This window comes from Halichoerus grypus, chromosome 6 (assembly GCF_964656455.1).
Source record: "Halichoerus grypus chromosome 6, mHalGry1.hap1.1, whole genome shotgun sequence".
Lineage (NCBI taxonomy): Eukaryota > Metazoa > Chordata > Mammalia > Carnivora > Phocidae > Halichoerus > Halichoerus grypus.
In genome coordinates this window covers 87393675-87409633 of record NC_135717.1, presented here as the reverse complement: position 1 = coordinate 87409633, position 15959 = coordinate 87393675, and the positions used below count along the sequence as shown (strand labels likewise).

At 42.9% G+C, this 15959-nt stretch overlaps 1 protein-coding gene across 8 annotated transcripts in view; it reads left to right on the top strand.

Moving 5' to 3' along the window:
* Positions 1–15959, top strand: part of DUSP16 (dual specificity phosphatase 16) — a 170690-nt gene that overhangs the window by 146094 nt on the left and 8637 nt on the right. For all 8 annotated transcript variants that reach the window (XM_078075627.1, XM_036112037.2, XM_078075622.1 and 5 more), the window contains 2 exons: positions 3179–3342; positions 15107–15266. In XM_078075627.1, the coding sequence (XP_077931753.1) occupies positions 3179–3342; positions 15107–15266 (324 nt within the window). The remainder of the gene's footprint in view (positions 1–3178; positions 3343–15106; positions 15267–15959) is intronic.

Sequence of the window (15959 nt, the reverse complement as noted above, 5' to 3'; positions counted from 1 at the left end):
TTTGTAGAAACACCAGAACCACAGAAGTTAGTAGAAGCTAACATTTAAACTCATACAATTAAATTGTAATCAAAATAGTGCCTGTCGGTTATTATGGTGGGTAGGTGTGAGATAGGCAAAGAATGGTGAGACCCTCCCTTTAACACTTATTGTTATAAAAAATACTTTGGGGAAAAAAACCCACGCACCTCACTTAAATATAACTGTATTATGCAATTAGACTGAAAAAGAACAGAACACTAATAGGAACAAAATTATAAATCCTAATCCATGGCCCTCATATCCGTAGGCCAATATAGGCTGACCCCTTTCTTGAGATTGCCCGTCGGTCATGCTCATGGGTGTAGGAATGCTGACTGACTCCATCTCAGTACTTGGAGTGGTGGCCCTAGTGTAGCATTTCCTTAAGTATGAGTTGCCCTAGCTATTAAAAGATTTTAGTGGGGGAAATGGCAGGGGTCAGGCCATGGTCAAATAAGTTTCCCAAACTTATTTGAGTTAAATTAAGCTTGTTTTTTCGGAGATATTTTTTGGAGCCTTTAATATGCTAATGTGTGCTGTGATTCTCCCAGGGAGGTAGGATATGCAGTACTTCCCTTACTTTTTTTTTTTTTTTTTTAAGAATTTATTTATTTATTTGACAGAGACACAGCGAGAGAGGGAACACAAGCAGGGGGGGTGGGAGAGGGAGAAGCAGGCTTCCCGTTGAGCAAGGAGCCTGATGCGGGGCTCGATCGATCCCAGGACCCTGGGATCATGACCTGAGCCAAAGGCAGATGCTTAACGACCGAGCCACCCAGGTGCCCCACTCCCCTTACTTTTTGGACCAGTATCTCATCTGTTAGCTTCCTGCAGGACCCCAGTGCTTTGGCGCACACTTTAGGAAATGTAACCTGAGAAACGTTGCTTTTTTCCCTTTGTGTCTCTGGTGAATCCTAACGAGATGTAGCTGAACAATTAGCTGCAGATCGAGGGTGGAGGAAGGCCTCACAGGTGAGGCTGGGTCCTAATGTATTTGAACTCAGCCTGGGCGCGCTCTGCCACACGGTTGATCGTGGGACTTGTCTGTGGTTGGCTGGCTGTGTGTGCGTTCACAGGGCATGGCAGTGTGGTGGTATTCCTGGATGAGAGAATAGCACCGAAGTGTGAAATAACAGTGGCTTCTGTGTGGCCGGAGGTCATGCTTGGAAATGGTAGGCAGTGAAGCCACGAACCTGTACAGGGACACGTCCTGAGGGCTGCATCTATCACAGGAAGGAGTTGGGGAGTTCTGTAATGGAACCACTTACTCTTTCCATCAGGTTATCTTAAGAACTTCAGTAAGCACACTGCTGACGAGTAAAAACTGTGCACTTAGGTAGGAGGCTAGGAATGCACACTTCAGCATTTTGCAGGTGGCATAGTTGTCACCGACTTCCTGCCATCCTAGCTTGCTGCCTCGTGGAACCTATACTGAGCCTAGACAGTAGACACACGAGTCCAGATTACTGCCGGGGACAAAGGGCATGACACTGTCCCCTCCCAGCTCCTTGCGCATCTGCCGTTTTTGAGGGCATGTTTTGTATGCTTCTGGAAGTGGACCGAAGACTAATAGAATGTAACTCAAGGATCCGAAGATAAATATTAAAAGATTTTAGTATCTTGTTTAAGGCTTGATTAAAGAGGTAAAAGTAGGGGCTGCCCTGTCTCCTAATAACATGTTAATTGTTTTTTAATTAAATAGTACTAAAAATATACAAGTATTTCCTGTGATCCAAATCTCTTTGCTTCCTGACAAGTAGTAAGGGTTTGGCTAGCAGGGGATTTATCTGAAAATTTATCAGAATCTTTAGGTTCTGGGTTTGGGTTTGGATAGCAAGGAGTGTTTAGATTGGAAAACCCAGGGAAGACCTTACTCATTTTTTCTTTTCCAGAGGAGGTGAGTGTGCCTCCTGTGTCTGGACAGATTTCTCTTCATTACGAAATGGCAAGATGGTGACTTAATGAAGGTCATAGAGCAGATCACTGTAAGGACTAGACTAGGAAAAACGGGATTCTTCTGGGTCTAAGAATCTTGTCACGAGGCCTTCATGTCCCCTAAGCAGTTAGGGTCTGTCACCACTTCTTCATAGTGCTCAGCAAAATGAACTGCGGAGCCCAGGAATCTGTGGTAATTATGGGAACCTTAATTAATGGTCCAGGAATTTCAAGGGCTTAATGTGGAGGCTATTTGCAAGAGTAGGGGTGCATATGTTTGTGATACCTATGAAATTAAAAAAAACCCTATATAGTAGGAAGATTTAAAGTTAATTCTAGAAAGAATTTTTAATTGATCAATTTTATTTTGATGAAATAACATCTGGCCTCAGTTCACGGTTTTTTTAAAAATATCCTCATTTTGCTCCTGTGAATATTTGTCTTGGCTTGGTTATTTGCTACTTATTTTTTTTTTTTTTTTTTTTAAGATTTTATTTATTTATTTGAGAGAGAGAGAATGAGAGAGAGCACATGAGAGGGGGAAGGGTCAGAGGGAGAAGCAGACTCCCTGCAGAGCAGGGACCCCGATGCGGGACTCGATCCCGGGACTCCAGGATCATGACCTGAGCCGAAGGCAGTCGCTTAACCAACTGAGCCACCCAGGCGCCCTTTGCTACTTATTTTAAATTCTCTTTAAGTTCCACAGAAAATCATTCCTTTGGAGGGTGGGGAGCCAGGAGGAAATGTAGGGTATGTGATGTTGGAGAGCGAGAGAGAAAGAGAGGAGTCCTTCTACGTGTCCTCAGGGCCACATCCCCCTCTCGTGGCCCCGTAAGCTAAGGCTCGGTGCCGGGCTGTGCACCGTACTTAGCAGTTGGCGACTGCGGACAGCCGTATGTGTGTAGGGGTGCTCACTTACATCTGTGGGATTTGCTTTTGCTTTTTTTTTTTTTTTTTTAAGATTTTATTCATTTGGGGGAGAGAGAGAGCACGAGCAGGGGGAGGGGCAGAGGGAGAAGCAGGCTCCCCACTGAGCGGGGAGCCCGACGTGGGGCTTGATCCCAGGACCCAAAGATCACAACCTGAGCGGAAGGCAGACGCTTAACATCTGAGCCACCCAGGTGCCCCTGATTTTGCTTTTTAAACTGTTTTGTTTGAGCAGTTCATGGAGGGATGATTTTTATCTTTGTATATGGCCTAATTTTATGATGTTTATTCTTAGGTGGGTTTGCAGAGTTCTCCCGTTGTTTCCCTGGCCTCTGTGAAGGAAAATCTGCTCTAGTCCCTACCTGCATTTCTCAGCCTTGCCTACCTGTTGCCAACATCGGGCCAACCCGAATTCTTCCCAATCTTTATCTTGGCTGCCAGCGAGATGTCCTCAACAAGGTGGGTGCTTTGAAAACATCCTTCACTGCAGGGTTTCTTGTTAGTAGCTGGAGAAACTGTGATTGCCTGTTCGCTGTCATTTTAAGCACATGCTGCTTCCAGAAAGGAAGTACACCATGCTCAGTGTGACTCCCTGCAAGCAGTTGGTTGGGTTATCTTCTGGAGGGCTATTTTGTTTGATGTTATTGATTGCCACAAGAAACCTAATCTGTTGTCATATTGGCTTGTTCCTCGAAGGTCCAGGAGACCTGAGATAGGACGGGATTTTTCAGAAGGTTAGCCTTATTTTCTTAGGGTATTAATTGTTCTATTGTAGTAATTGGGCACACTCAGGGAGGCTAAGGCTTCTTAGATTATTTCACATTTAGAAATGTATTTACTGAGGCACACTAGAAAGGGACTCGAGTTGGGCTTGGATTGAGGAAGGACCTCTGGCCGGAGGGATGGGGGGTGGGAATAAGATGGTGAGGCCAGGACTAAGGGCATGCATTTCAGGCTCCCCTGTCAGAGGCTCGCTGGAGCAGTTTCACTGAGAAGAGGGAAGAGCCTGGATTCTCGCTGCAAAGGATGTGGGCCATACTGAACATGGTGTGCCTACCACAGGAACCCATATTGGAACCATTGAGTATCTGATGGTACGAGCGGTAACAGTAGTAGAACTCAGCTCTGTCTGCCTCCACAGCTCATATGGTCTTAACCAGTAGTGGTGGGAACTGGGCTTCTCACTGCCCAGAAAAGTGGTTTTTCCTCTAAAAAAACTTTTTTACACCACCTGTAATTGAAAAAGCAATCAAAGGTGTTAATTCACCTGTTGGTGATTTACAGGTGCCACTTTCCTGTAGGAGGGGCGATACCTTAACATTTTCTTCTTGGGTAACTGAAAGAATTGGGCTAACCATAAAACTAGCTTCCACATTGGCTTGCGTTAGCATGTGAAAAGCAAAAATACCCTACCATTGGGCAGCGATGAGGCATTCTTTCATTTCTCTTTTTTGTTTTAAAAACTCCTGCCTCTCTCAAATTTTGCCTCAACACTGTTATTAATACGTCTGCTTTTATGGTGAGATATTTGAAAATTGATAGTTTATACTTGTATTGAGCCTTTTCTGGTGGGGTCCCAGTTCCTTTGAACATGTGATTATTATTAATTCTCTTTTAAAGATAAGCAGACTATGTCACAGAAAGCAAAATTAATTTCCTTGAGTCACATGCATCCCTGGGGCAAAGCTGAAGATGCTTTAGTTAAAACTCAATCAGAAAATGAAATAAAATTCCTAGTTAAGAATCCTGTTCAGAATTACACCCCAGTTAAAACAAAACAAAACAAAAAACTAACCAGTCAGCAGGTGCTTTTACAAATAGTTGCATTATAGATCATTTCTGTTGCTTTTGACATTACATTAAATGGCACATTTTTGCTATGTACTGTTTGCAGGTTTAACAACTGTGTCAGTTAATAAGTCTGTGAGTGCCTGCAAGGTGAGAGCAGTTAAACTGGACCCTGGAGTTGAGGATGGGGAAAGGGTGGTTTTTTTTCCTCCTTTAATTGGCTTCTCAGAATATACTGCACAGGATACATCCACAGATGCATTAGGAGGAGGTGGGTGTAGGGGGAGGAGTGGATTTATGGAAGTTCATGGGAAAACAACTTGAGCAAGGAGTTTCTGTGGAAGATTGTCTGGAAACTTCTTTGAGACAGATGTATGGATTAGAGAATGGTGAGAAGTCAGCATGCTTTGAAAGCGGTGAGTAGAAACTCATATTGACCTCTGGATTCATTGTTGAGAAGAGTCGAAGCACTGAATGGGATTTTAGTGATCATATAGTCAGTCTTCTTTCTTTGATAAATGAGGAAGCTGCTATTCCAGAAATATTAGATGAATTCCACAACATCACCCAGCAGATGAATTTTGGGACCCGATGTGCCTCTATTTCGGGATAGCTTGAACCGATCTTTCGGCTCAGCTCTCTGATTTAAACTTTACAGGAGAAGTAATATGCTTCTTCTCTTCCTGAAGATCTCTGAAGATGAAGATTTTATAATTTTTCCTTTTTTTTTTTAGAAGATTTTATTTATTTATTTATTTATTTATTTATTTGAGAGAGAGAGAATGAGAGAGCGAGAGAGCATTGCGGGGGGGTCAGAGGGAGAAGCAGACTCCCCACTGAGCAGGGAGCCCGATGTGGGACTTGATCCCGGGACTCCAGGATCATGACCTGAGCCGAAGGCAGTCGCCTGGGTGGCTGCCCCATATAATCTTTCCTAATAGTACATTTTTTTAAAATTAGAATTTAGAAGCTGAAGTCTTTAAAAATAGCAACTATAAGACCACTAATTTTATTACGTGTTTTTTTTTAATAAAGTGCCACCAAAATATTTTGAAAGCATGTCACAGAAATTTTCTTAGGAGGATCATACTATTTACCATTTAAAATGCTAGGCTCTTTATATTATTGCATTTAACCCTCATATTAGGAGGTAGGTTGACCCTGGGTCATTGTCACTTACCCAAGATTTTGTGACTGGGAAGTCATGTGCTCAGTGGCAGAAATCATCCTCAAACTCAAGCTGCTATTCTGGCTTTAAGTCCTAAGTTTATGTAAGACCGGAAATACCCATCTTCTGGAAGATAGAACTCTCTGTAATAGGCTGTTATGAAGGACTGACAAATCACTGCTGAGATTTTCTTTCCCTGGTTTTCCTACAGCATATTCTATACCAGCACTGCCCACTAGAAATGTAATGTAAGCCACATACTTAATTTAAAATGTTCCAGTAGCCTTATTAAAAAAGTAAAATGGAACAGGTAAAATTTTTTTTTTAAAGATTTATTTATTTATTTGAGAGAGCACAGGAGAATGGAGGAGAGGGGCAGAGAGAGAGAAACTCAAGCAGACTCCACACTGAGAGCGGGGGCCCGGTGCGGGGCTTGATCTTACCACCCTGAGATCACAACCTGAGCCGAAACCAAGAGTGGATGCTTAACTGACTAAGCCACCCAGGCACCGCGGTGAAATTAATTTTGATAACATTTTATTTATCACAGCATATCTAGCATTTCAGTGTGCAATCAGTGTAGAAAAACTACTGCTATAATTTTTTTGTACTAAGTCTTTAAAATCCGGTGTATATTATACTCACTGCACATTTCAGGTGCTCAGTAGCCTCCTGTGGCTTCTGGCTACCACAGTGGACAGTGTAGGTTAATGCTTTCAACATGTATTCATTTTACTCTGGTTTCAAAGGCATGGCTCTTCTGTAAAAGACCGTAAGAAGTCATTGGTAGCAAAAAGGATACTCTCAGTTTCTTTTTCCCTCACGACTATACTTTTGTTTCTCACAGTCTGTTCTTTTATTTTCTAGTCTTAGTACGAGGGCTGGAACAGGAATGGCTCATTGTACTAAAAGTAGTTTGCTGATGCCCAGTTTGCATCTGAGCGGAGCAGGATTTGAGCAAGAATCTCCAGTTACTATGTGAAAGACTAAAGATTCTTGATTTTTTTCTGCCTTATCGCTTAACGTTTCCAATAGAAACTTTTGTTTCACACTGAAAGACATGAAACAGATGATGGAACTACGTGTCGCCAGTAGTTCTAAGCCGGAGCCGGAGCCCGGTCTGCAGTGAGGGCGGCTTCTTCCCTGAGGCGCTCCGGCCGTCCTCCCTCCCCGTGTAAACAGTGTGCTGTGGGCGAGCTCACTGTTGCTCATTCGCTCTTCTAACAGGCACAAGGTTTTCCTGTGCTCCCTGGTCGGTCCGCCTGCCCTCTCTCTGGTTTTCTTGCCGGAGTCAGCCTAGACACACGATACTGGGTTTCCGTATGGTCTAGGAAGACAAAAGATCCAAGTTATCAGTACACATACACCACACAGTGTGCAAGTTGGTTAGACAAGGCCTGTTCATTCCGCAGTGATGCACAAGACAGGCTGACTGACGGTAGAACTCCCTCCGGCAAGGCAGCGTGGCTCGCGGTGGAGAGCCAGCCTCAGAGCTGGGCAGTCCTGCGTCCCAGGGCTCCGCCTGACCAGCTGCATCACGTTAGCCAAGTGGCCGAATCTGGGCTTCTTCACCTACAAACCGTAATGATTCCTGCCTTCTAGTGTTCATGTGAGGTTCAAATGAAGTGACGTGTGCCAAGCACCAAGGACAGTTCCTGGTCTGTAGGGACCCTGGTTACTGTCAGCAAGAGGCCGCGAGTGTTCGAGCTGCTAGGGTGAGTGCTGGATACAGTGGGTGTGGCTGGTCGAGGAAGGCTGGACGCAGGAAGTAGGACTTAAGGTCAGTTTTGAAGGCAAAAGGAGTGGCAAATGCAGAATTATTTATTGAATTGACTTCAGAAAGAAAAATTACAAATCCGTTATCTAGAATTGTGATGTCTGTGGTGATTTAATGTGATCGCTTTCCTCAGTCTAGCTGAACATGGGAAACTTGATAAATAGAGCAGTTCTATTAAGGCGATATATCAATCTGTGTCCCATATACTCCACAGATTATAGAACCCATATTAGGAATTAGTCCAACTACAGGGCAAAGTTCATTTCACGGTTTAGGAGAGAGAAACTTTTAAAGGGAAAGAATTGTGAATGGAAATCATAAGAAATAATAAAGATTTGTTTTTTGACTAGAAAATGTCATTTTTGAGAGTTTTCTTAATTGTATATTGAAGCCAGAATCCATTTTTTAAATTCTTAAGGGGCAGTCTCTTCTACTTTGCAGATGAACCCTTTTTATACCCAGCCTGCTATATTCAGTGTGAGTGCCCTACTTAAGGCTAATGAGAAGAAGACAGTTTGAATTAGTGAAAAATGTACATGACTTATTTGGGGGGGGGGCAGCTTTTTGAGACATAATTCATATACTATATGATATATAAGCTATTTTTTAATGAGATGTAATTGACATATATAAAGTTTCAAGTATACAACATGATTTGATATTTGTATATATTATAAAATGATTACAATAAGTCTAGTTAACTTCTGTCCCACACAGTTATAATTTTTTTTCTTGTGATGAGAACTCTTAGCAACTTTCAAATATACAATACAGAATTATGAACTACAGCCACTATGCTGTAGTGATTTATTTTATTACTGGAAGTTTGTCCCTTCTGACCACCTTCACCCATCCCCTCCAATATGTTCTCTGTATCTGTGAGTAGATTAGATTCCTTTAGATTCCACATGTGATATCATACAGTATTTGTCTTCCTCTGACTTATTTCACTTGGCATAATGTCCTCCGGGTTCATCCGTGTTGTTGCAGATGGCAAGATCTCATTCTTTTCTTATGGCTGAGTAACACTGCATTGTGTACATATACCACATCTTTATCCATTCATCAGTCGATGAGCCACCTCGGCTGCTTCCATATCTTGACTAAATAATGCTGCAGTGAACATGGGGGTGCATATATCTCTTCAAGTTAGTGTTTTCGTTTCCTGCAGATATATACTCAGAAGTGGACTTGTTGGACCATATGGTAGTTTTATTTCTGATATTTTGAGGAACCTCCATACTGCTTAACATAGTATCTATACCAATTTACATTCCCACAAGCTATTTTTTAAATTAAGACAAAGTAAGGGAATGAACGTTTAATGAGACTCTTATATTATGTGCCAGTTATTTTGTCCTCATATAGCTTTACAAAATAGACATCATTAGCCCTATTTTACAGGTGAGGAAACTAAAGCTGAGTGAGATTACGCAACCTGTCCAAGATCACGCAGGTCATGAATGATAACGTGCTGGGTGGTGCTCTGGTTTTTCTGGGGCCAGTACCCATAGACTTTTAATTATTCCTGCCACACTGAGTTCATCTGTGCCGCAGGAGGGGAAGGCCGAGCATACGGTGCATGTGCTGCTAGAAAGGTAAATGTAGTTAGTGGAAATTTATACAAATTTGCTTCTGTTTCACATTTTTCAGTGTCACAGGAAACAAGATCATCCATTGACTGAGAGTGAGGATAAAGGGATACATAGAGCATTTGAAGAAAAAGGGAAAGGGGTGGAATGGCGTCTAGGAGAGAGGGAAAGTGAAGGGACTAGGGAAATGAAATGATTGCTGAGGAGCGTGAATCGATGCGAATCTGAGCAGCATTGTGGAGCATTTTTCCCGGGCTGTGTTCAGCTGCATGGGTGGCACAGATGCAGACCAGGCGGAGCACTAGATTTACCCGGAGCTGCAGTCTTGCCGCCTGAGTGTGAAGAAGCCATAGTGGGGCAAAGGAGGGTGGATGCGGGAAGTGGTTCATAATGACTGACTGCAGAATTTCACTTGAGCAAGGCAGGCAGACGACATGAGGATGCAGGACAGAGAGAAGAGGAGGTGGGATCAGCGACGTGTAGATCCTGGGGAATCGAAGGATTCCGAGAGTGGTGGTATCAGAGACAGCAAGCCAGAAGGAGAAGAGGGACAGTCCAAGAGTGGGGTGTGTAAGGTCGAGATTAGGGCTGGTTGCTGGTTGTTGGCAATGACCGAGACCAGACCAGGTCTCAGTGAGTGGTCAAGGTGGGAAGTTCAAAGAACTGAGAGGCCAAGGTGTTGGAAGGATATTTGTAGGCCAGGGAAGATTATTTTGTCAGTAGAAAGCATATGTTAGCAGACTTAGCGCAAAGTTGAGCTAAATATTAAACAGCATAACAAGTGTCCTCTGGAAGCTTACGGACTGTGATGTTTAATTATGGGACAGAGTAATATTCAGTTGTGTATGTTTTATACAGCATACTAAAAACAGAATGAGGGCACCTGGGTGGCTCAGTTGGTTAAGCGACTGCCTTCGGCTCAGGTCATGATCCTGGAGTCCCGGGATCGAGTCCCGCATCGGGCTCCCTGCTCAGCAGGGAGTCTGCTTCTCCCTCTGACCCTCCCCCCTCTCATGTGCTCTCTCTCATTCTCTCTCTCTCAAATAAATAAATAAAATCTTTAAAAAAAAATAAAAATAAAAAAAAATAAAAACAGAATGAATTCCATAAATATCTCTTTATAACATAGTAAGAAGTCATTGACATTCATCTGTGAATAAAAGCAATCATTCTGTAAAACAGACCCATTCTTCACAATTATAGTTCCATCCCAGTTCTAGTCAGAAACATTGACTAAGATGCCCTCTCAGCCACGTATATGTACATTTGTAAAAATAAGCAGGAGAGCAAGTTAATAGTGTGTATAGCTACATGAAACTTCAGACCTCAGAGATTCACCGCCATCTCAACCCTGAGGCCCAACAGGTGCCGCCCGCCTGTGGCGAGCAGGAGGCGCTTTGCTGAGGCGTGTCTACTACTCCCACTGGGACAGGATGCTTACCAGGAGGCACTGTGTTTGTTTTCAGACCTGTTTAGGCCAGTGGCCTTGTTATTATAATTGTGCACATCAATTAAAATATTACATACACCCATGAAATATGAATGAGGGAATGAAGAGAGTTGTTTTTCTATGACCTGAGGTAAATGTTTCGGGAAGATTCCGGAAGAACAAATTGCTTTATATTTTTTCTGTCTAAACTAGGGCAGAACTAGCAACTGTAAAATACCCGGGGGTCATAATCCAGGATTCTGTACTGATGCTCTACAAGTTTTTGCTCTTCTTCAAAGAAATGGAAACTCTAAGTAGTAGATGCATTTGGTTGTGATTTGCTTAAGAATGCCAATCAGCTAACTCCTACCAAAAAAAAACAAAGCATGGTCCTGCATCAGAAATTAGTGAATTAATGTATTTATTTGTTTTCTTTTTTATTTTATTTATTTATTTATTTATTTGACAGAGAGAGACACAGCGAGAGAGGGAACACAAGCAGGGGGAGTGGGAGAGGGAGAAGCAGACTACCTGCGGAGCAGGAAGCCTGATGCGGGGTTCGATCCCAGAACACTGGGATCATGACCTGAGCCGAAGGCAGACGCTTAACGACTGAGCCACCCAGGCGCCCCTGTATTTATTTGTTTTAAATTAAAATGTTTCGAGTGTATATGTATCATTTTTAATGATTTCCTCCTTTAACTAACTTTTTCACTGATGTAGTAACTGCCAATCCAGATTATGTTTTGTGTTTAATTTAGTAGCCAAATCATATTTAAATTTTACATGGTAACATTTTAGGATTTTTTTGTTTGCCTCTTTGATTTCAAAATTGGCCATGTTTTATCAAGTCCTATTTTATTACAAAAAGAATTTCGGGGAATAACTGATAATTGATCTAAGTAGATTTTTTTTTGCTGTAAAATTTTTATAAATCAAGTTATGTTTATCACTGAGATCATTTCCTTTTTTCTCATTTTGTGTTTAAATTATTTTACCATCACTCCGTTTTAATACATTAATGCCTTTTTCCCCTTTCTGCCTTTTGCCAGTTGTTTAAAAGTAAAACTGCTGGGGCATCCGGCGGGCTCAGTCAGAAGAGCATGTGACTTTTATCTCAGGGTCATGAGTTCGAGCCCCACATTGGGTGTAGAGATTACTGCCCCCCCCAAAAAAAACCTTAAAAAAACCCACAAAGCAACTCCTTAAATGCATCTATTATGGTACATTGTTTTCTAAGTGAAAAATACTTTATTGAGCTACAACAGCATTGTGAGCTTGGCTTATCGAAGGGCATCCTTTTCATGTGTCCGCTGTGTCCAGCGTCGAGGGGTTGCTGCGCTGGGTGTGTGGCAGCTGTGAGCACGAGGGCAGGGACCGGGCACGCCGGCAGCCTGTCCTCACCGTGCAGCGGTAGACGCCAACGTCAACGCGGCCCGGAGGCCAGCACCGTGATGCCTGCGGCTGCAGCGGCCAGAACAGTAAGGGAAGGCAGAGGCGACAGAAACACCTTGACTGCATCTCCTCACCTGTGTCCTGAGTTGCTGGCTCGGAAAGCCTCCTCGCAGAAGCTCATGGCCAGAGTGGTGCCCTTTTACTTTCTAATTTATTAGCGATAGTTGAAAAGGGCATAAAGAATGAAGTTAAACTTTATATTACTTCATTTAGTTAAAAAGGATGTGTGTATGTAGGCTAGTTACCTTGTTGCTCCATCTAACTTGCATGAGAGCATGGCGACTCAGGACAGATTCTGGAGATGAATGTACTTGGATTTGAATTGGACTCTATACCACTTGCTAGCTGTGTGACTTGGCAAACATGCAACCTCTCCAAACCTCAGTTTCCCCATTTTTTAAAAAGATTTTGTTTTATTTATTTATTAGAGAGAGTTAGTGAGAAACAGCCTAAGAGAGGAGAGGGTCAGAGGGAGAAGCAGGCTCCCCACTGAGCTGGGAGCCCGATGCAGGGCTCAATCCCAGGACTCTGGGATCATGACCTGAGCCGAAGGCAGACGCTTAACGACTGAGCCACCCAGGTGCCCCTCAACAAATATTTTTTGATTGAATTTAGGTTCAGTGGCCATTTCTGTAAACTGTAGGTTATGAGAAGTATATTGTGAGAAGTATATTACTTGTGAGAAGTATATTACTCTTTCTATGGGGAAATCAAGTTTGACAGTCGTTATAGACTTGTAACATGTTTTGTCTTTAGTGAGAACTGCCTGTTATCTTCTGAAACTTCTAGGTCTTCATTACTGAATTGGGTGGAAAGTGATGTAACTACCTCCCTTCACTTTTAATTTGTAGTCCTGTTGGTGGATAGGAGAAAGACCTATAAAATGATTCCTTTAAGGACCATTGCAAGAAAGGCCTGAAAGGCTCCTTAACTCCAGTGACCCGTTGCTGTGCTTACATGGGAGATAACTGTGGTTGATCGAATGGTAGTAATCTCAGCGTGGAAAAACAAATGTGACCTTTGCTACATGTGCAAAAGCTGAAAAGTTGTAGTACACACCATTAAGATCTTCCCCGCCTGATTGTGAACCTCCCAGAAGCAAACGAGAGCATGAGAAGACTGGGGCTCGGGCACAGCACCAGGGTCAGTGGGTCACTCCAGGAAACTCACCTGGTTCCCAAAGCTCTTTCTTGACATTATCATCTCCTAGTTGAGAGAGGGTCGCATACATGACTTGGATTTATTAAGTCTACCTTTTATGTAAAATGTATTTATTGTGCCAGATGTGGTAAACGAAGAGGTTTAGGGAATTGGCATATTTCAGGAGGGAAAATAGGAAGAAAATGACCAACTCTCTCTCAGGTAGTTGGAAAACATTTGTAGAGGAGGTACCATTCCAAGAAAGGGAATAAAGGACCAGAGTTGCTTAAAAGAGAATTATTTCAGGCTTAGAACATTTCAAACTAAAGGAAGTGGGGTTGTGTAGGCTTGCCTGGAAAATGGTAGACAGGCTGTCGGTTGAACAAACACGTATTGAGTACAACTAGGTACCTGGTGCTGAAGGTAGAAAAACAAGTGCGAATCAGTCCAAGATCTCACTACTTCATTACTTAATAGGAGAGACAAGAATTATCTGCTCATTACAACAGTGTGCTCGGTGAACAAAGTACTTTGGAAGGGCAGAGAATGGAATGGTGAATTACGCGTCAGTGGAAGGAGCTAATTTCGGTAAAGTTAATTTCATCAAAGCCGGAAAAGTGGACGAGAGTGACCAGGAAGAGGAACAGGGCCTACGAAGCACAGGAGTGGTGTGAACGGCAGCAGGGAGGGCTGGGTGTACATGTGACATTGGGGGATTTGGACAAGAGCAGGTGGCCACACAACATTAAAGTGTGGGCAGAGCACTTAGCCCATGTTTGGTTATAAGAAAGATTACTCTGGATTTTGTTCAGCATATGGTTTAGAGATGAAGCATCACAACTTCAAGAGCTCCCTGGTGGCTTTTTTGTTGTGGCTGCCCACTGACTGAGCAGTGACAGGGAACAGAGAGGAGAGGACAAATGGGAGAGGGATACCAAAAGGATCTGGCAACCATTTGGATGGGGGTCGTGAAGGAAGGGAAATGACACGATCATATTTTCTAGCTCAAGTGTCTGAGTAGATGGTATTACCATAAACCAACTTCGGGTTACAGAGAGATATAATTTGTTGAGTTTCTGACATTGTGAGTTTGAAGGGCCTGAGAAACATACAAACAGAGATACCCAGTAGGTAGTTGGAAAGATGGGTGGGAAATTAAAGAGAATGTATATTTAAAAGTTGTCAGTGTGTAGAACTGATAATTAAAGCAAAGGCAATAGATTCAGTCTTTTAAAGAGAGTATTCAGAGCCACAAGACTGCCTAGGACTTTATCTTTGAGAACAACCAGCATGTTCCGTTTGGGAAGAAAATGTTCTTGTTGTGTGTGCCTATACTCTATAAAGTCATAGTAAACTGTCATGGTTTTATTTTGTGTTCTTCCACTTCTCAGTAATGAAGATAACAGAGTTGATTATATTAATGATGCGTGATCTTCAAGCATATTATTTTATTTTCAAGATTTACTTATTTGAGGGGGGGGGGAGTGCACATGCATGCGAGAGAGTTGGGGGAGGGGCAGCGGGAGAGAATCGCAGGCAGACCCCCTGCTGATTGGGGAGCCTAACACCGGCGGGCTCGATCTCATGACCCTGAAATCATGACCTGAGCTGAAACCAAGAGTCAGATGCTCAGCCTACTGAGCCACCCAGGCATCCCTTCAAGCATACTATTTTACACAGCCTTTTTTTTGCCCTTAAAAACAATTCTGCTTTAAACTAAAGTCTCTAAATGTCCCTGTGCTAGGTTTTTGGATTTCACCGATTGAATTAACTCTGATTTCAAGGAAACTAGTAATTGTTACCATTAAACTTTTACTCTTCCAAAATGATTGTGCTGGTATGTTAATCACTTTAATTGTTCTTTCCCTCCATAGGAGCTGATGCAACAGAATGGGATTGGTTATGTGTTAAATGCCAGCAATACCTGTCCTAAGCCTGACTTTATCCCCGAGTCTCACTTCCTGCGAGTGCCTGTGAATGACAGCTTTTGTGAGAAGATTTTGCCGTGGTTGGACAAATCAGTGGATTTCATTGGTAAGTAGCTCCGGTAGTATTACAAGTCGTCTGGGTTATAGTCTCATGTGCAGGTGCACCCTTTACCTCCCTCCCTTTTTCTCTCTGGAGAGAAAAGGGGCCTATGTTCAGAGATTTCATAAGTCTAGGAACAACACATGATGCTGCTTATCTTATTCAGTGGCCGAGGTGACGTGTGTGCCATGCTGTTCCTGAGGGACTGCCCTGTGACATTCCAGCTACCTTAACACTACCAAGGTTAAGCCTGATGGGATCTGTGATTGTGTATTTGCAAGTGTTTGAAAATCACTTAAACTTCTGGGATTAAATTTTAGCCATTTTTTCAAATCCTATAAAAGACTTTTGGAAACCTTGGTGGCATTCCTTAAACTGTTTTTACCTCGCTATGTTCTCCCCAGGGAAAAGTCAAATCCTGTGAAAACACATATCATTACATTTAAAGCCTTTATGTCACGAGATTTGTAAGCCTCAGTTCGCTTGCCAATAATTTCAAGTAGTATGGGATCTAATAAAATTCCAACACACACACACACACACACACACACACACACTCACTCACTCACTCACTCACTCACTCACTCACGTCCTTGGGGTTGGTTGTGGCAGGCTCTGATCTGCCCTGTGCTGTGTTCTGCTTGCTGGCCAGTCAGTCTTGGAGCCTCCCGACTCCTAGCTGCAGGGGCTTGGTGACAT